This window comes from Enhydra lutris, unplaced genomic scaffold (genome assembly GCF_002288905.1).
Source record: "Enhydra lutris kenyoni isolate GAN:26980312 unplaced genomic scaffold, ASM228890v2 scaffoldscaffold12, whole genome shotgun sequence".
NCBI lineage: Eukaryota > Metazoa > Chordata > Mammalia > Carnivora > Mustelidae > Enhydra > Enhydra lutris.
This window is the reverse complement of record NW_019154096.1, coordinates 32,951,966-32,971,843: the sequence shown is the minus strand read 5'-3', so window position 1 is coordinate 32,971,843 and position 19,878 is coordinate 32,951,966. Positions and strand designations below refer to the sequence as shown.

General features: G+C 43.5%; 1 protein-coding gene across 1 annotated transcript; it reads left to right on the top strand.

Moving 5' to 3' along the window:
• Positions 1-5,777: 5,777 nt before the first annotated feature.
• Positions 5,778-16,746, top strand: LOC111144653 (DPY30 domain containing 1). The gene is made up of 6 exons (XM_022499050.1): positions 5,778-5,924; positions 6,376-6,477; positions 12,370-12,462; positions 13,772-13,828; positions 14,300-14,404; positions 16,717-16,746. The coding sequence occupies exons 1-6, from the start codon at positions 5,778-5,780 to the stop codon at positions 16,744-16,746; spliced, it is 534 nt and encodes a 177-aa protein (XP_022354758.1).
• Positions 16,747-19,878: the final 3,132 nt, after the last annotated feature.

The window sequence follows — 19,878 nt, the reverse complement described above, 5'->3', positions numbered from 1 at the left end:
TCAGCAAGCGATCTAAGGGAACATCACTAACAAAGGGACAAAGTGACATCATGTGTCTCCTGATGGGATGCACTTCTTAGGGGGATGAAATATATTTCTGTGGATTCCTTGCCCAAAATGCAAAACTTGAATCTAATTGAGGAAATACGAACAAAGCCAAATTGAAAGACAGTCTGCAACTGGTCTGCACTGTTAAAAATGTCAAGATCGTGAAAGACAAAAAAAGAGGAGGAACCATTCCAGATCAAAGGAGCCGAAACAGGCCTAACGAATGCACAGAACGCATGATTCTGGATTGAGTCTGAACAGAAAAAAGAATTTTATGAAGTGTTGTTGAGGAAACTGAATGTGAATTGTACATTACATAATAGAAGTGTATTAAGTTTAGGGAGCCTGGTGTCTAAGTCTGTTAAGCATCTGACTCTTGATTTTGGCTCAAGTCTTGATCTCAGGGTTGGAGATCAAGGCCCACGTCAGGCTCTGTGCTGAGTGTGAAGTCGGCTTAAGATTCTCTCTCTTGGGGCGCCTGGGTGGCTCAGTGGGTTAAGCCGCTGCCTTCGGCTCAGGTCATGATCTCAGAGTCCGGGGATCGAGCCCCACATCGGGCTCTCTGCTCTCTAGGGGAGCCTGCTTCCTCCTCTCTCTCTGCCTGCCTCTCTGCCTGCTTGTGATCTCTCTGTCAAATAAATAAATAAAATCTTTAAAAGAAAAGATTCTCTCTCTTCCTCTGCCCCTCCCCCTGCTTGCCCTCATGTTCTTTCCTGCAGTTCACCCTCTGCCCCACAAAAAGTGTATCAAGGTTAAATATCCTGGTTTGACTCACTGAAATATGAGTAAGAAAATGTAATTTTTCTTTGGAAATACACAGTGTAGTAGGGCTAAGTAATGGCTTCCCAAAGTGTCTAAGTCCTAATAACTGGAACCTATGAAATCTGTTACCTTGTCTGGCAAAAGGTACTTTGCAGGTGTGATAAAAGATTTTGACTTGGGAATATGATACTGGATTATCCCTGGAGGTATACTGTAATCCCAAGAGTTTTTATAATTGGAACACAGTAAAGTCAGACAAGGAGCAAGGAGATATGATGGTGGAAGTTGAGAGAGAAAAGGTGATGTCATTCAGGGCCTTAAGTCAAAGATTGTGCGTTGCCTGTGAAGCTGGAAAAGGCAAGGAAACGGATTCTCCCCTAGAGCCTGCAGAAGGAACCAGCCTTGCTGACACTTTAGTTTTAGCCCTGCAAGACTCATTTTGGATTCTGGCTTCAAAAAACTGCAAGAGAGTATGTGTTTAAAGCCACTAAGTTTGGGGAGCGCATGGGTGGCTCAGTTGATTAAACGTTTGCCTTCAGCTCAGGTCATGATGTCAGGGTCCGGGATTGAGTCCCCTTCCACTCCAAGTGTGGTCTGTAATCTGCAGAGTTCCTCACCCAGAGGCTTGACAGAATGCAGCTTCTCAGGTTCCACCCCCACACCTACATATTCAGATTCTGCATTTTAACAAAATCCCTAGGCTATCCAGTTACAGATCTACTTTGCCTTTAGCGATGGAGAACCGCCCTTCCCAGAGGGCGGAATCCCCAACTCTGCATTCCAGAAAAGCTCTCCACTTCCCAACCCTCGAATGCCTGCTTCTCTGTTGAGGTGTGGCAAACCCTTTCTGGAGAAAGCATCTGCTCGAAACTGCACGTTTCAACGGTCTCAATGAAACAGGGGACCTGACTGTTACTAAAACTTGTTGCAAAAACAGTAGAGCCATAATAACAGAGCCGCAGTGTGAGGCCAGGAGAGGGAAGGGAACAAAGGGATGCCATTTACAGCCCTCTCTCCACAAACGCCCCGCACACTTACCAAGGGGGTAGGGGCCTCTTTTTCCTAGAGCTCCTCCCAGAGTCAGCTTACACTGCCCCTCCTTGTTCACCGACTTCCAACTCAGTAGGCAGGGCAAAAAGCATAGGGGTGGTCTTTGTTCACACTATATTCCCAGTGCTAGGCACACAGTAGGTGCTCAGGAAATATTTTTTTGACTTAATCCAGTGAAGGCTCTGAGGCGGGTCCATCTGTCAGCGTCCACTCTGGTACTTACTGCCTCCACAACGCTTAGGGAGGCTTCTCCTGCCCAGCACTGCCCAACATAAATTAAAACAGAACGTGGGAAATGCTAGCAGAGTGCTGTACACAAAACACTTGGGTCAGGAAGATGGCAGTGGCTCTGGCTTGGCGGAGGTTGGACGGCTTCCCGGAGGTGCGGGCGCCTGAGCTAGCTCTGAAAGGAACCAAGCAGGGGTCACTTCAATCTCAAAGGTGCGAAGCCGTGCAAATACGGGGCCGTCGAACTCCGGGGACGGGGATTGTCTCCTCTGGCCGGAGGCTGGGGGATTTCCCGCCCTAGGTGGGCAGGTAGCCCCCTGCGGCTGCTCCGGGCGAGCCCGCCGCCCCTCTTTTCCTCCCAGCGCCGCCGGCTCGACTCCTCTTCTCCGCCTCCCCCTCCTCCCAGCCTTTAGGCTGTAAGTCTCTGCTCGCCACCCTGGCGGTCCCTCCTGTGTGGGGCGCCCCCGCCACACCCCGCGCGCGCCGTCTGTCCGCGACTCTCGCGCCCCTCCTCTCCGCCGCGCGCTCGCTCCCCTGCCCGTCGTCCCACTCCCGAGCCTCCCGCTCCCCGCCGCGCGTTCTCCCCGCGCCCCATCCCGCGCTCACCGCTCTGCGCGCCCCAGCCCCTGGGCAGTGCGCAGTCCCGGGTTCCGAGGCACGCACGCTCGTTGCCTAGCGACGGAACGCGACTCGCGGAGCGAGGGTACGCGCACGCCTCGGGTGCGCGCATCGAGAGCGCAGGCGCCTTTCGCCAAGACGGGGACTTGGAGCTTAGTGGGGATCTCGCGGCGACGGTGGTTTGGGCCGTTGGGCCTTGCGAGTGGTGCGGGGCTCAGACGACGCCCCGGCTTCTTTGGGCGGAGAGAGGTTTGTGTAGCGCCTGGGGAGTGCCGCCTCCTCCTCCATCCCTTCTCCTCGGCTGGCCTCCCCACGCTGGGTGGAGGGGACCGGGAAGGCGGGAGGGAGACCCTTCCGCAGACCCAGGATAGGAAAACGAACCCAAGCGCCCCGAATCTAGAGTTGCCAGATACAACATGGGACACCGGTTCATTATAAATTTCAGATAAACAACGAGTGATTTTGTATCATACTGCACTGTACTAACACGTTATTCCTTATTTCTCTGAAATTCATGTTGAACTGTGCATCCCCTATTTTTATGTGTTACATCTGGCAGCTCTACCCGAATCCCCTCCTTTCCCACTAGGCTGGCCGGCTTTCTCCTAGGCATGGGCAAAGGACCTCTTTCTGTTCCTTGTGACAACCTCTTCAGGCCCGAGGCAGCTGTTTCCCTGGGAAAGGGCTTTCTTATCTGGAGCCGAGATGCCTGTTGGTGTATATAAAAAATAACATTCTTCACAACAACCTGTGAGATGGGTATTATCGCCATTTCATGGACAGGAAACATGAGAAGCTAAGTAGCCAGTTTACCTGGGTTCTGTTAATCTAGGTCCATAGATCTGAGACCCACACTCGATGGGATCTACTCTTGGGCCAGAGGTTTCTCCCTTGAGGACATGGTCCTTTTCCCGTGTATTACTTTTCTGAACAGCAGCAGGAATCTGTTCCCTGTTTTACCTTTTCAAAAGACATTGAGATGTCACTGTAGTTATTTTGTCTTTAGAGTATGTCCCATTGCAGAAGCACAGAGAAGATACTGTGTCTCAAACTGGTTTGTAATAATATAGTCCTTCTCTCTGTATGGTTAAGACATACTTAACCAGCTTGAAATGCCAGCTTGAAAAGGAATTTGGTTCATTTGTGCCAGTTCATAGAGTTTTAAGTTTTTATGACTACATTTATGTACACACATACACATTCCTTCCCCCACTGCTGTTAATACAAAGGTGGCATACTGTATATAATTTCTACACCTTGCTTTTTTCCCTCACCTCACACTATGTCTTAGAGATCACTCCCTATTTTAGAGACCTTCCTAATGTCTTTTATATAATATATATGCACAGTAATCCATTGCGTTGTTGTATCTCAACAGTCCCTTAAGGATGAGTTTTTGGATGGGGTTCCAGTTTGACTATTCTAAGTAATGGTGCAACATAACTATGTGCATATAGCATCACTCCATATTTTTTCAAGTTAAGACCTGAGAAGGGAGATAGACGGTACAAAGAGTAAATACCTATGTAATTTTCTAGATATTACCAAATTCCTCTCTGTGGGGGCTATACCATTTATACATGCACCACCATCAAATGGGGGAGACACTACTGGGCTTTATGAACCTCAGGAGGTTGTTGTTTCTGAAATTTTATGCAGAATGTTCAGTGCATTTATCCAGGGACAGGACTAGACCTGCTGGCATTCTACTCTTTCATATTCAGCTCATGCCTGACCTATAGTAGGTACTCAGTTTGTATTTGTTGAATAATGAAAAGCAACTAGATTCCATAAGGATAATTTGAGGATGATCAGTTTTTTCAAAGCACCCGAAGTACAGTAGTTTCTACATTTCCCTTCCTTCCTTCCTTCCTTAACATCTGGTCTAAGATTATTCCTGTCCATCTTAATAACTGGGTATACAGGAACATTACTCGGAGAGTGGAGAAACTCATTCACTTGCCTCCATGGGGAGCCAGCATGCCCACCCTGTGACTGAAACACACTCCTTGAGGAGCTGAAGGAGCTTGTCTTGGGAGGATAGATGTGTGTGTACACAGATGATTCTCAGGTTGCATGACAGGTGCTATGTGAGTTGCTTGGAGAAGGAGGATCTCCTTTGCATGGCCTGGGAAGGTTCAGGGAATGAGAGATGACCTACATCTTGCAGGTGATGAGATGTATTTTCTAAGCTGGGAGATAGTGAGGAATCATTATGTGCAAAAGCCTTAGAGATGGAAGTGGGCAAGGTATGACCGGCAGAATGGCAGAATGTTAAGTGGGGTTAGAGCCCAGGATATGCTGGAGGCAGAAGAGATGTCTGGAGGTGAGCCTGAGAAGCAATTGGGGCCAAAGTGTAAGGAGCTTCATATGCTATTCTTTGATGGCTGAATTTTTTTTTTAATTTTATTCTTTGGCCTTGGAGATTTATGGACTTTTGTGTTTTTTTGAGGGTCAAGCCACTGACACTCGTGGCTTGGGAGGAACATCGGTGTCATTAAGATAATGACTCTGGAATCAAGAGTTGGGTATAATCCCATGTTTACCATGTTGACTTGTATGCTCTTTGTGCCTGGGCTTCCTCTTCTGCACAGCGGGGGTAATGACACTGATTTATCACCCACATTGTGAGGATGGAGTGAGACATGCATTGCTTGGCATGTAGCCATCTCACAGTAATGATGGTATCCCTTTATATGACTCTCTTTCATTATTTTGTTGTTGCTGTTGTTTAGTTTCTATATCATTTATTTCTGCTTTAATCTTTATTATTTCCTTCCCTTTGCTGGTTGGTGGTTTTGTTTGCTCTTCTTTTCTGACTCTTGGCCTTGAGAGCCCATCAGGATTTTGAAAATGCATCTTCATGGTAGCTGTTGTGACATCTGTGGACTCTCTTTGGAAACTGCCAGAAGCTTCATGGAGCCAGCTTGCTTGTGTCATCTCTGATGGGAGGCGCCCATAACAGGATGTAGTGCTTTGCTGGCCTCACTGGAGTCCACTTTTATTGTCCTTATTGAACATTCCCTGCATTAATGCAAAAACATTTACCTTTTAGAAGTCAGGGGTGAGAAATGGAGTCAAGGTATCTTCAAAAGTGCCTTGGGACATGTCTAACTCAAGGTCTTGCAGAAGTGGCAAGAATTCGCCCAGTGGATCCAATAGAATATTTAGGATTGTGGATTTACAAATATAAGGAAAACATGACCATGGAACAACTGGTAAGTAGGGATCTTCTTTTAGAAAATTAGAAGAGTAAGATAGTTGTTTCCATTTGTCTCCTTTTTTAAAAAGTCCAATGTTATTTCTATTATAAAAATAGTATGTTTATTATGAAAAACTTGGACAGTATGAAAAAAACAGAAGAAAAAATACTCCATAGATTTCCTCCTTGTAGATTTTTAGGTATTTTCTTTTTTCCTATGGATTGCCTATGTATTTGTAGACTTTTTCTGTACATAATTGTGATCATACCCAAGGTTTAATTTTAATTTTATGCTCTTTGTTCAAATAAAACACATTTCCCCAAATGATTACACATTTTCTAAATGGGGTAGAGTAAATTTGCTTCCCCTTTTCCCTCTTGTTGGTGATTAACATGCTTTCAAGATTGTTTCTACAAATTGTTCTAGCTCAAATTAGTCACGTGACATTGTTTTTAAACACTGCTAGAGACAGAAGGAAATGGCCGACCTGGAGCATGAGAGAGAACTTGCTGTGATAGAGCGGGAGATGATGGAGAGGCTCAAAGCAGAGGAGCTCCTGTTCCAGCAGGTGAGACAAGACAAGCATGGGAGTTCAGGGGTGACCGGAGTTAGCGGTGTCAGTCTCAGTGTGGTGCAACCCAAATGTTGAAAAACCCCCCATCTCTAATGAGTTAGGAATGGCTCTCTTATATCTTCATGTTTCTGTATTTCTGTATCTGTGTCATCTTTGCTGGAGAAACAGCAGCAGTGGGGGGGGGGGGAAGACCCAGGAAGTGTGCTCTTGTGGAGGCCAAGGGGAGAGACCCAAGGGGTCAACCATGCCTACCGCTGGTTGAGTGAGAGCAAGAGGGCAAAGTGCTCATTCAAGACCACTGGTGACCTTGGAGGGAGCAGTATGCATGAGGTTGGGTGCAACAGTGGAGATGGTGAGTGCAGGTAATGCTTTCAAAGGAGATTGGTTTTTTTGTTTTGTTTTATTTTGCTTTGTTTTGTTTTTAAGTAGCAGAGAGGAGAGGATTGTTGATGTTAAGGGATAGGGAGAGGGGCACCTGGGTGGCTCAGTGGGTTAAGCCTCTGCCTTTGGCTCAGGTCATGATCTCAGGGTCCTGGAATTGAACCCCACATTAGGCTCTCTGCTCAGCGGGGAGCCTGCTTCCCCCTCTCTCTGACTGCCTCTCTGCCTACTTCTGATCTCTGCCTGTCAAATAAATAAATAAAATCTTAAAAAAAAAAAGGGATAGGGAGAGGATGGTCTAGGTACATGTGGATGTATAGGTTTTGTGGCACAAGGTTTAAAACAGTTTCTGTATGACTCTTTCTTCTTTATGAAGTAGGGACCATGATCATCTTCCAAAAATGAAGTAAAGTGGCAGGTGTGGGAGAGCGGGGAGGGTTTGAAATGGTAGCTTTGGAGAATGGTAGAGTTGACCGGGAAACTTAGCATTACTTGGTAGCATTGAATAACCTGTCAGAGTTAGAGACTGGGCATTTATAATGTTGCCATTTGGTTTGGTTTTACGATTCTGTGATTTTCTCCACTTGGATCTAGAGATTTGAATGATGATGTGGAAGGGGCAGACCCTTTGATTGAAGTAGGTTTGGGATAGCAGGATTGGGGAGCTGAAAATGTTGGTAAGAGAATGGTTTCAGGAATAAGTCATGGATTATAAACTAGACAGGGAAAGTTCTAGAGTGGCTTTTGGACTAATTATATTTATGGAGAGCTTCTGAACTAAATTTGTTATCCCCATCGTTCTACCATTTTAGTACTTAACCCCAGAGTCTCAACTCAAGTCTATACAGTTGTAAAAGGGAAAGAAGCCTGTTATTTGGGTGTGTGGATAAGAAGGAAAATATAGACATGACAAATAGATTCTCTGCCTAACGTCTTATCCCTGACACTGAGGTAGAACATTCTAGGTACCCAAGATAGATATGGCTATTGAAAACTTTACTGCTCTGAATCCTTCAATTTTTCAATCACTTGGTTTATTCTTGTGGGGAGTTTGCAGAATGTTGAGTTGGGTGTCAGACAATCATCCAAATGGGGGAGCATCTGCCACAAAATTGCCCCCTTTGAGTGAGAATCTGCCCTTCATCTTATAGCTTCTACATCTAGTCTCTCAGAATGAGGAGAATTTCTCAGCAGTTCTCCTTCTCTAGGATAATTCTATCACAAACGTGGGGCCACTTGACTTTCCTTGGCTCATCTACTTCATCTTACTTAGATAAAATTGGGCAATAGTAGAAATTAAGCACTTCTCTCACTGTATCCTGTATCAGTAGGAAGGGCTCCACTGTGCACTGAACCCTGAGCATTGGGTCCAGAGTGGAGGATGCAACAACATTCTGCAGAAGATTTTAAGACCCATGAAAGAAACAGTGTGGTGGCCAGAAATAGATGAGAGAAGGAAAAAGGGGCCTGTGGAGAGAATGTCCACTGGAGAAGAGCTTAAGAGAGAGTGAGCCAGAGATGCTAAGGGACAGGAGCTCTGAGTCCACCATTGAATCAAGTGAGCTGAGGCATCAGGACTCTGGTCCCCGCCCTGTTGTTCTCAGTTGGTGCCACTGACTTGAAATGCCCTGAAAGTTTAGGACACTCTCCAGTAAATCCAGGACCCTGTGAACAGGGAAGGACTTTGACATTTTCTGCCTACGAGCTCACTGAGGAAGTAAAAGCTTTTTGGTTTGTTTGATTTTTTGGAATATATTCCTAATGGTTTTACTCCTGTGTGAAGAAAGGGATTGAGCTTTGAAGTTTTCCAGAAAGTGTTGAGAAACTGGTTCTCTTGACCAGTGTGGCTGGTACTTCACAACTGCATTTTGCACTGCTGTTCTGAGATTAGTCATTTCACTTCCTCCACCAATATCTGAAAGTGGATCGAAATGCCATGTTCTTGCCCTTCAGCGACCTGGCCCATCACTTTTATCTCAGTGTGGATAATTCAAGGTTACCAGGAAATTCCCTTTAACAACCCTCTGTAAGTAAATAGTAATGACTGTTTATTATCTCTTTATTTATAAAAATGTATTATTTTTTAATAATACATTTGAAAGACATAATGGTACATGTAGGTATTATGGTATATTATGTAGATACAGCGAGAGAGAATAAATTTCCACAAAAGTTATATCGACAAAATAAAATTTTTTTAAAAAATAGTAATTAAGTACAATTTTCCTTTTGGAACATAGGCTTACTGCTTAAGAGAATTAAATTATTTTCTTAGAGATAACATTTCTTTTAGTTGGAGTTCAAATTTAGTGTTCCCTATCATCAAAATTGATTGAAAACATTTATCCGTTAATGCTGATCTTTAATGAGATTTTAGTATTTCCTCTTTGAAAATAGCTGAGAGATCGGTCCTGCCAAATGCTGATATCGGTCCGTGTGGATATAATTTTGACCATATTTATCTCTTGGAATGCATTTGTAGAATTCTATTAGATTTTTATCTTGTTTTGCCTTTTGGCATGTCATTACCTCCTAGATTAATCACTTCCAGTTGAAGGTTGGTAAAAGCTTCTCAGTTACACAGTTACCTGGATTTGAAGATATGGAAATTTCATTCACACTGAAATCAAGGCCACAAAATACTTTGGGCCTATAGTCTGAGCTCGGGAAATACACCTGCTGCCAATTTCGTGTGGAAACTGGGGGAGAGGAGCATCTAGTTTCTTGTTTAAGATTTTGACCACATGGCTGGACTGGAAGAGATTATGCTGAGTGAAATAAGTCAAGCAGAGAGAGTCAATTATCATATGGTTTCACTTATGTGTGGAGCATAACAAATAGCATGGAGGACATGGGGAGATGGAGAGGAGAAGGGCGTTGAGGGAAATTGGAAGGGGAGGTGAACCATGAGAGACTATGCACTCTGAAAAACAATCTGAGGGTTTTGAAGGGGCGGGGGCGGGGGGGGGGGGGGTTGGGGGAACCAGGTGGTGGGTATTAGAGAGAGCACGGATTGCATGGAGCACTGGGTGTGGTGCAAAAACAATGAATACTGTTACGCTGAAAAGAAATAAAAAATTAAAAAAAAAAAAAGATTTTGACCACATGGGAAGTGTATAAAGCAGCTTGACATTGCGATTCAAACATTAATTGTTGAAATGGCTTCTCCGAAGTGTTACGTTTTATAAGAGCTGTTTTGCCTTGTAAGTTTAGTTTGAATTGACTTAAAAACATTATTAAGCCTGCAGTAAAGCTTACATGCAAAGCCATTTCAGGTTTGATAATAGAGATTGAGAATGAGTCTTCTCATTCCAAACAATTTCAGTCTTGGTCCCGAGCCCCAAAATGCACAGTAACCCGTCACCATGTGCAGCCATATGCAACTGCTGTGTGCTGGGGCGAGCCGAGATATATTCATTTTCTCTTTCTGACAAAAATCTGCAAAACTGATGACGGTTGCATTCATAGGAGAGAAGGAAGGACGCTGTTGGCACTGCTGGCTCAGTAGCACATGAAAGATTCAAGCATTTTCCCCAGAGTGTCGGCTGTTGAATAAACACAATGAATACTCTTGGGCTTTCAACACTGCATTTTCACAAGCTCTGTAAGTTTGTCCAACTAAGCCTCTTTCTGTTCCACATACATTTTTATCACCATTGGTTGTAACACATCTTAGCAGATTTCACTGCTGGTTGTACTGAATTCACGTTTCTCAACTTCTTTGGAAATATTTCTTGGGGCGCCTGGGTGGTTCAGTCGGTTAAGTGTCTGACTCTCTATGTCAGCTTAGGTCATGATCTCAGGGTTGTGGGATCCAGCCTCGGGCTGGACTCCACGCTGAGGGTGGAGCCAGCTTAAGAGTCTGTCTTTCCCTCTCTCCCCAACCACCATGTGCTCACGCACTCCACTCCCTCCCTAGAAAGAAAGAAAGAACAAGGGGTGGGGGGAAGAAAGGAAGGAAGAAAGGCAGGCAGGAAGGAAGGAAGGGAAAGAAAGAAAAACAAAGAAAGAAAACTAAGGAAATTCCTCTTGACTATTCATAGAGGCTGATCTTTCGGTCTCTTCAAATTCAGCATTGACACTAGTAAAGGACAACAGCCGAGCAGTGTTTGGGGACATTTGTCTACATATCAAGAGCCAAGGAAAATCGCTCAAAATAATTTGCCTCGTTTTTACTCGACTGTTGATGTTGTTCCCGGTGTTGTTCCTGGTGTCATCAACTCTTTGAGCAACTGTTCTCTCCAAAAAGCTAATAATCTTAATTTAAGTTTATTATTATTTTTTTGAACACTGAAATCAAACACATTTTAATTAAATCGTCATTGGGAAATGAACTTCTTTGCTTGGCTAACAGATGAACCACTTGGAAACTTGCTTTCATTGCAACCTCATTTTTTTAATTTTTGTGAAGAAATTTTACTGTGATGAAATAATCCTGTTTAAAACAGTCTACTATTTCTGACCTTTGTTTTCATGTGAGTTGAGAATACTGTGATGGTAAGTGTTTAGTCTGGTAACATTGCTATTGCATTCTTTTAGTAAAGTATCCTTCATAATAAACACCATACTTTGCTATTTAATTTGGTAATAAAATACTGTCCACTGTATCTTCAAGGGGCAACATTCAAAGTCCACTTCTTTTCTTGTTATGATGTGATGGGTACACACTAACTTAAAAAATGTCATGGTGTAGGGGTACCGTGGCACTCCACGAACTGTTGAGATGAAACGGAGTCACCAATTTGTAGCACGCTGAGCACCAGTGCAAAGTGATGAGAGTACGACCTGTGGTCCCTGTTGCCACCACTCAACTGTGCTGTTGTGCAAAAATAGTCACAGACAATAAGTAAGCAAACGAACATGATGGTGTTTCAATAAAACTTTATTTATAGGCACCGAGATTGGAACTTTTTTGTAATTCCCATGTATCAGGAAATATTATTATTATTTCAATACTTTTCAACCATTTAAAAATGTAAAACCTTTCCTAGCTCAGGGGCTGTACAAATACAGGACTGAGTCAGATCTGGCCCACAGAATTTAGTTTGCTGACCCTTATTCTAGTGTGGCATGTATGTTGAGTTGGGACCAATACATTTTTGATTATCTATAGTTTTGGATAATAGACTTAAGATTTTCTCATCCACTCTTCTGCAACTAAGGTTCGGGTCTTTGAATACCCATCTATGCTTGAAAGGATTTTATCTAAAAAAGGTACTGCAAACTCATTTGTTGCTTCAAGAAGAACAGAAAAAATAACTTGATTTTGCACAAATTGTGCTTTTCTACAAATTAGCAATTAAGGAAGTTTCCTCTTTTATGTTAGACTTCAGGAAATATTTGTAAAAGCTTAAGTATTAGGTGGCTGTGATCATTTATTCTTGTAAGCGTCTGAAATTTAGGTGGGTATAAACTTAATTATCCTGGGACTTTTCAGAGTGATTAGAGTTAATTCCTTGCAATTGATCTGACGCGAATATGACTTATTTATTTCTGAATATTCAGCAACAGCTGGCATTCCAGCTGGAGTTGGAAATGCAAGAAAAAGAGAGACAAAGAATAGAAGAGCTACAGAGAGCTCAAGAAGAATTAGAGAAGGTAATTTGAAGTTTTATTTTTTAAAAAGTCTGTTTTATTAAAAAAAAAAAGTCTGTTTTATTTAAAACCTCATAGAATCCTCAAACTGTTTCTTGCAACTGTCATATGTGGGATTCAGAGACGTACCACACATTAGCTGTGCGACTGAAACAAGTCTTACAACCTTTACAATCTCAGTTTGCCTTTTTGAAAAATAGGGGTAACAGTCTAATTTCACTAGCAGTATCTTACTGGTTTGTTGTAAGGGTCAGCTACCGATTGTGGGAAACTGCTTTGTGAGCCGCAGAGTTCTCTCATGGTGATGGAAGCAACCTTCTAGCCCAGGAACAGTTGTTCCTGACTGCGGTAGCTGATGATCAAGGTTAAGTTCTTTGCAATATTGAGGGCATTTGGCTTAACTGAGCCACCCAGGCGCCTCCAGCCAGTCTCTCTCATGCAAATGTGACTCCTCTATTTATTCCATAATTAAAGTTAAAAACAGAAGTAGGTCTTGTAGAATATGTGTACCCCTGGCTTGGATGAGAGCATAATTATTTAAAGCACTTTTTTAAAAGTTGGAAGGCTGAATTGAATTTAAAAAGTGATATTCTTAAAAAGATAAATTCAAAGACCTATACATAGTTAAAAAAAACACATCGTTAACAAAAACACAGATGCTGAGCTTATCTTAGTCTGAGTGCCGTAGGGTGCAAAGATTCACACCATGCACACGTGCCCATAAATACATGGAGATATAGACCCCCTTTGTCTTCAGTGAAGACTCAGTGATGTAAAATGACAGAAGAAAAGTTTCTGTTTTATCACTTGTCTCGTTGGCTAATAATTTGGCTTCAGGTTTAACCTTTCAGGTCATTTCATTTTTTAAAAAGAGTCATGTTTAATTATAAATAAAACATGGTTTTCTATTAGTAGCCAATGTTAAATGAGACTGCAGGCTACAGTTTTGTACTAAATGTATTCAGATCACCCCTTTATTACTCCTGACCTATTTGCTATTAAATTGATCATAGCATTATTTAAAAATAAAATTTCTTGGGGTGCCTGGGTGGCTCAGTGGGTTGAGCCTCTGCCTTCGGCTCAGGTCATGATCCTGGGGTCCTAGGATCGAGTCCCGTGTCGGGCGTTCTGCTCGGTGGGGAGCCTGCTTCCCCCTGTCTCTCTGCCTGCCTCTCTATCTACTTGTGATCTCTCTCTCTATGTCAAATAAATAAAATTTTAAAAAATCTTTAAAAAAATTTCTTGAAAATTAAACATGGAATCAAAATGGAAAGTAAGTTCAAATATTTTTCTTCATTTTTATATATTATAGGAGATGAGAATGAATACAGAAAATATAGCTAAGAGTGAAGATAGTTCACATTCAGAGGTGAGAAGGACAAGTTATTCTGTGTTAAGTGAAATGAATAAGTGTCCTGGAAAGCAAAGCCTAACATTGATGCATGAGTAACTAAACCTTTTAATAAGGAAAGTGTAAAAATTGATAGTCTAAGTTTGTGTTCTAGTAATAAACAATTCACAAGTATGATAAGCTTTAAAGCAAAACCTCAAAGTGGATAAAAATGGGACATTCAGTTTCTATTTGTATTTTTAAAAACCAAAATGTTGTGAGATATTTATTGACCATATGTTTAGTTACAATGATATATCTTAAATTTCTGAATGTACTTTTTAATTAAGTTTTAGCATTTCTAGAATTCTCTCTCTAGTAATAGGTATTGGTTCATTCCATTAACATTAAAGTTCGATGTTATAATTCAGACATTATTGAAATCAAAAGAAAATGAGTGTCTTAATTTTGAACTCATTTAAACTTAAAAATGAATTTTAACGATTGTAGGATGTCACATCAGACACAAGCAAAACACTAGCTGAAATTAGCGATCGATATGGGGCACCTAACCTGAGCAGAGTGGAAGAACTTGATGAGCCAATGCTATCTGATGTAAGTATCTTTAAGAAAGTCTGTTGTGAAAAACAGGTTTTTGTTTTGTTTTTGTTTTGTTTTGACTTTGGGAAAGCCTAGTGCATAGGAGACCACGGTTTGTTGGCAAATGGGCCCTTAGTGTCAGAGAAAGACAATCAGTTCCCTGGGTGTTGACCATCTGTTCTTCCTGGGCTTTCTGCTCTTTTGTGAATGTTGCTGCTGGCCACAAGGGTCCGGGTGGGTACAGGTCTGGCTCCTTTCAAATGTGTCAGCACTGATGGGAAAGTAGTTGGAACCTAGTGTCGAGGTCATACTGTGCCCTTGTGCAGAGGGCGATGTATATATTTTGGACTCAGGCTTTGAAAATCTCAGAATCTCTTCAAAATAAATATTTAAAATCCTTTGGTGAAATACATAATCTTTAAGTTAAATTTGGAGGGCCAGCTAGTTGATTCTCAGTGGCAAACACTAGAACCAGATACAAATGCTAATGAAAAATGCATGCTTTTCCACTATATGCTTGCGTAATAAACATACAGTGTTTTCTACGTACCAGGCACTGTGCCTGATGCTGTTGTGCTTAAAACACATAGTTATTGACCTAGTCTGGGGGGAAACAGACAATTGGACAAGCAGTTAATAGTCTTTGCTTGAGTGATCAAGTGATTTATTGGCCAGAGCATAGGTTTTTGAGAGTGAACAGGTGAGCTGTTAATAACTAAGCCAGATCCGCTGGTGTAGACCAGGACTGTCGGGGCAGAGGGTGTATTTAGTGACCTAACACCATGTACGCTGACAAAGTGGGGCAGCCAGCCCAGCGGAGGAGCTCTATCCGGGAAGGTTTCCTGAAGGAAGTTGATGACTGGTTGCTGAGAGTGGGAGGAGGAGGGTCTGAGAGCACAGCCAGTATGAGACACCCCAGGGGAGAGTGAGGGGGTGTGAGGCAGGGAGGGAGAAGGGACCAGGCAGGAGAGGGAAGAGGAACAGGCCATGAAAGACTTGGTAATTTGTGCCCAGACCAGTATGTAGATTTGATCCTAAAGGCTGTAGAGGCTGATGCAATCACCAATCAGCATTTTAGAAAGGCCAGATGTGGCAGCACAGAGGGAAGGATGGAGAGAGCGACGTGAGGACACCAGTTAGGAGGCTAGGGCAATAACGCAGACTGGGATTTTGTTGGAGGCCTGTTAGAAGGGGCAGCTGAAAGCACTTGGTCCTAATGAGTCAGTAGAGACACTTTCATTAAATGTCTGTGTTTTAGTATCACGCAGGCAGGCAGTGAATACCAATGAACAGAACAGATGGGGTTCCTGCCCTCTGGGGGCTGTGGGCTGGGGGCAGGTGCTCCAAGAGGAGGGACCTGGCCTGGATGAGTCTTCCTGATTAATGATGCTTAAGGAGGTAGCCTGAGCTGAGTGCAGCAGATGGAGACAGCAGGACACTGTCAAGGAGCTGGCGTAGCCCAGCTTGAAGACTGGGTTGCACGGAGCTGCGAGGTGTGACTCAAAGCTGGAGAGGTGGCTAAAGGTCACATCACACTGTGCTCTGTAGGACGAGTGCAACAAGAGTCACTGAAAGGCTCTCTGTAGGGTAGAGAGAGGTGGAGAGGTGATTTTAGAGGAGGGAGAGACGATTTGAGTGGGCAAGTGTGGAAAAGGGAGACCGCTTAGGAGGTTTCATGATTGTCCAGATGCAGGATGACCAGAGCTTGGACCAGGGTGTAGACAGCAGAGATGGGGAGAACTGGATGGATTTGATGTTGGCTGGGAGGATGAGGGACAGACGGAAGTCAAGGGGATGCCCAGATTTCTGCCGTGGGCAACTGGACTAGGAGCTTAACCATTTGTTGAGTTGAGGAATATAAGGAGAGGAGGTAGGTTTCATGAAAATGATGGCTTCAGTTGTAGATGTGTTGAATGTCAGGTAACCCTGAGATAGGCAGATGTAATTGGCTAAAGACCAGTTGATGTAGGATAGCTGTTCAGAGGATAGGAGAGAGCAGCAGGCGGGAGATAGGAACGCAGCAGCTATAGGCTATGGGCTATGTGGGGCTAGGAGATGCAGGGAGTTAGGTACCTAGGAGAGCGCGCAGACTGCAGAATGGGGCTCAGGCGAATGCATTAGAAATTCCGTCATTTAAGAGGTGGATTCAGGAAGAATAACAATAAGAAAGGGGAGCAAGAGAAATAGAAGAAAGGATGGGTTAACAAAGCTTGAGAACATTTGCTTGGATCTTACTTGAAATAATTTGAAACTATCAAAAAAACTTCATTTACACAGTCACAGTTCTAACTGTATTAAAGCATATTTATGTTTTGTTTTACTTTTAGGTTGCATTAAACATTGATCAAGATTTGTAGGATCAACCAACCTAAGAGCAATAAATTTTTCTGCTTGTTTCAAGTTTCAAAACACGAGGTTCCCTACTGTGTTTTTTCCCTCTAAAGACAGCTTTATAGGTGGGCTTCAAGGGTAGTGTTAAAAGGCTGTTCTAGATTCCCAAATACAATTTGTGATTCCTAGGATTCCTCTGAGAATGGGAGAGAGAGTTTGTCCAAGCTACTGAAAAGGGCAAATGAGAGATGAGCTGAAAAGAGCATGTGTGTCTGCGTGAAAACAAGATTGTTGAGGTGCAAGTTCTCATCTGGGAGGAGAGAGAGGGCCTGCCACCAGTGCGGGGCTCGGGAGTGTTCAACTTGCTTTATATCCCACCTTCCCCCACCAAGTGGACTGCAAAGATTTCCCCAGTTTGCTAGGCAATGATACTTTGTAAGACCATTAATCCATGCTTAGTAATGGGCTGGATAGGGAAAGATGCAAAGTGCTGGGGTACAGAGAAGCAGCCTCTCTTCTGGAGCAGCCAGTGGGCAAAAGTGTTGGTGCTGCTATTCAGGGGAAGCTCTCGCTGGACAAAGGCCATGCAGGGGCCTTCCATGAGTGGCTGCTGGGTAATTCGTGGACTCTGTAGTCTCTCCTGGCTCCTCAGAAGTTTTAGGCCCAGCCTTAATCTTTAGGAGAACTTTGCTTCCTTTGTAGAATTCTTCCAAATCTAAATCTCCGTTATGAGCCCTTTCTGTTCTTGAAGGAGTAGTGTAGACATGGAAATATAAATGCCAGGAAGAGGCTTCTTAAAAATGAATAAATAAATAAATAAGTAAACAAATAAATAAGTAAATAAAAGTAAGTCTGCTTTTGGTCATCACATACCTTCCCTGAGGCAATGAGAATAGAGCAGCCTAGTTGCTTAAACCGGAAAAGAAAAAAAGGGAGAGGAGAGGGATATTGTATTGGTTTCATTAAAAAGAAATGTTATCTTGCCATGTCAGCTTTGTACATTTTTAAGAAAGAAGTCCCAGGTGCCCTGGGGACGCAGTTTCCTGGTCAGTCAGGCCACTAGGCACTGTGCGCCCCCCAGCAAGGATGACCCACATCAGTCCATCCAGGCAGGTGTGCCTAAGAGAGCAAGACAGTGTAGTGTCCCCAGGCCTTAGACTATGAGGATGCCCTCATAGAGGGCGGGGGGTGGAAGAGCAGGCTAAGAGGGCCCTTGGGCTCAGCATAGCCCAGGCCAGTCTCATACTGGAGCTTAACAGAAAGAATCTGTGAGTGTTGGCTGGTCACGGGTGGAATTGCTGTGATTCTGGGGTAGGGAGTAGTCTGATTGGAAGCACTCTCAAGCCGGATCTGGGCACAAGAGAGTGGAGGTAGAATGGGGTGAAAAGGAGATGAAACTTTTTTCTTGACTTTTTTCTATGCCTGGTAATTTTTGGTTAGATGTGAATTCCGTCTTCTTGGGTGTAGGATATTTCTATTCCTATGAATATTTTTGGATGTCATTAAGGTACTCAGGAATAGTTTGATCCTTTCTGGTCTTGCTTAAGAAGCTTTATTGAGTGGCACCAGAAGAGAATGGAGTCGAGGGCCAGTTTTGCCTCAGCAAGACAGCACTCTCTGGGTGTACTACCCAATGTTGAGTGAACTATGAGAATTTTCACTTCAGCTGTGGAAAGATGAGGTAAGATGGACAGCAAGAGAAATTATTCCCAGCTCTCTTCAAGCCATGGGTATGTCCTCTAATTGTTTCAGAGGTTCTTTCTTTAGCTTATCATTTCCTCATACCTATGTGTTTGTTACTCAGCTGAAGACTTGGGGGGACCCTCCGGAGATATCCCTGGACTCCCAGACCCTCCTTATCCAAGGAGACCACCAGGTTTCATGTATGTTCTCCTTCCCTGTGATGTAACTTGTCAACACTGAAGGCAGTGTCCCAGCGCAGTAGTAGGGAGCACTCTTGTTTCCCGTTTCTCAGAGCTCACTGTCCTTTTCTGCACTACGTTCACTGTCCTAAGAGCTGTAGTTTTGTCTGTTTTGTGTGGGTTTTTCATTGTTTCATATATGAGGGTAAGTCCTGCCCCTGTTGGTCCACCTTTGTCTGAAACCAAAGTTCAAATGCTACAGAATTTTTCTCATAAAAATAACTGTTCCTCTTGGCTTTCTCCACTTTCCTAATTTGGTGAAATGTAACATGATTACTTTCTGAGAAGAATTTGAAGGGTTCTGGAGGTATCTAATGACTTCTGTCTCTTAACCTGTTTGGGAACCAGGCAGAATGGGCCCAATGGGAATCAAAGAATCAGCTTTACAAATGCTAAAACTACAACAGAGAATGCACTTTGGACACAAGCTAGGTACCCTGTTCCTTCCGGCTAGTTTGAAGAAAAGCAGCTGGAGAGCTATTGTTCTCTCTGTCAGCTGGAGAGCCTGTCATTCTTCTTCTCAAATGGGGGACAGGAACATGGCGGGGCTGTAGCCAGTTCTGATCCCTGATGCTTTCAGGAGCTAGAGCTCAGAGGCCTGGTTTACCCCTGACCCATTCTTCCTTCTCTTAGGATCAGGAAGAAAAGGTACAGCAATCGCCTGGCTTCCTCTTCTGCCACACACTTCTCTCCTGAGAAATGATACCATATCAGTATTATTTTGGCTGAAATAACGTGACTGAAATTCCTGACTGGAACAGGCTGAGAACAATGATCCGTTGTCTCCCATGTGAAGTCCAGAGGATGGGCAGGCCACAAAGTGATGGATCAGGGCTCCAGCTCCCTTTCTCTTGGCTCTGCCTTTCTGCTGTCTGTTGGTTTTCATCCCCAGGCTGTTCCTAGTGTGGCTGCAGTAGATAATTCCAGACGCTGTATTTAGACATGATGACATCTTGTGGAAGAAGAGAGGAGAGTCTTCCTGCTGTTTTTATTTCTATTCCTAGAAACTCCCTGGCAGCCTTGCCTTCCTGTCTCTCTGATTATGATTGCATTCGACACTTATCCCCAGTCTCATTTACAATGAAGATAAGGAGTCATCTTCAATGTATGTCAAAGGGTCACATGCAGTTACTAGGGTGGGGCTAGGGAGGCTTCTAGGGTATGACATCTAAATGTTGACTCTGCAGTTAACACGAACTTGAGGATAAGCACCTCTTAAATTTTGCTACCCCGGCA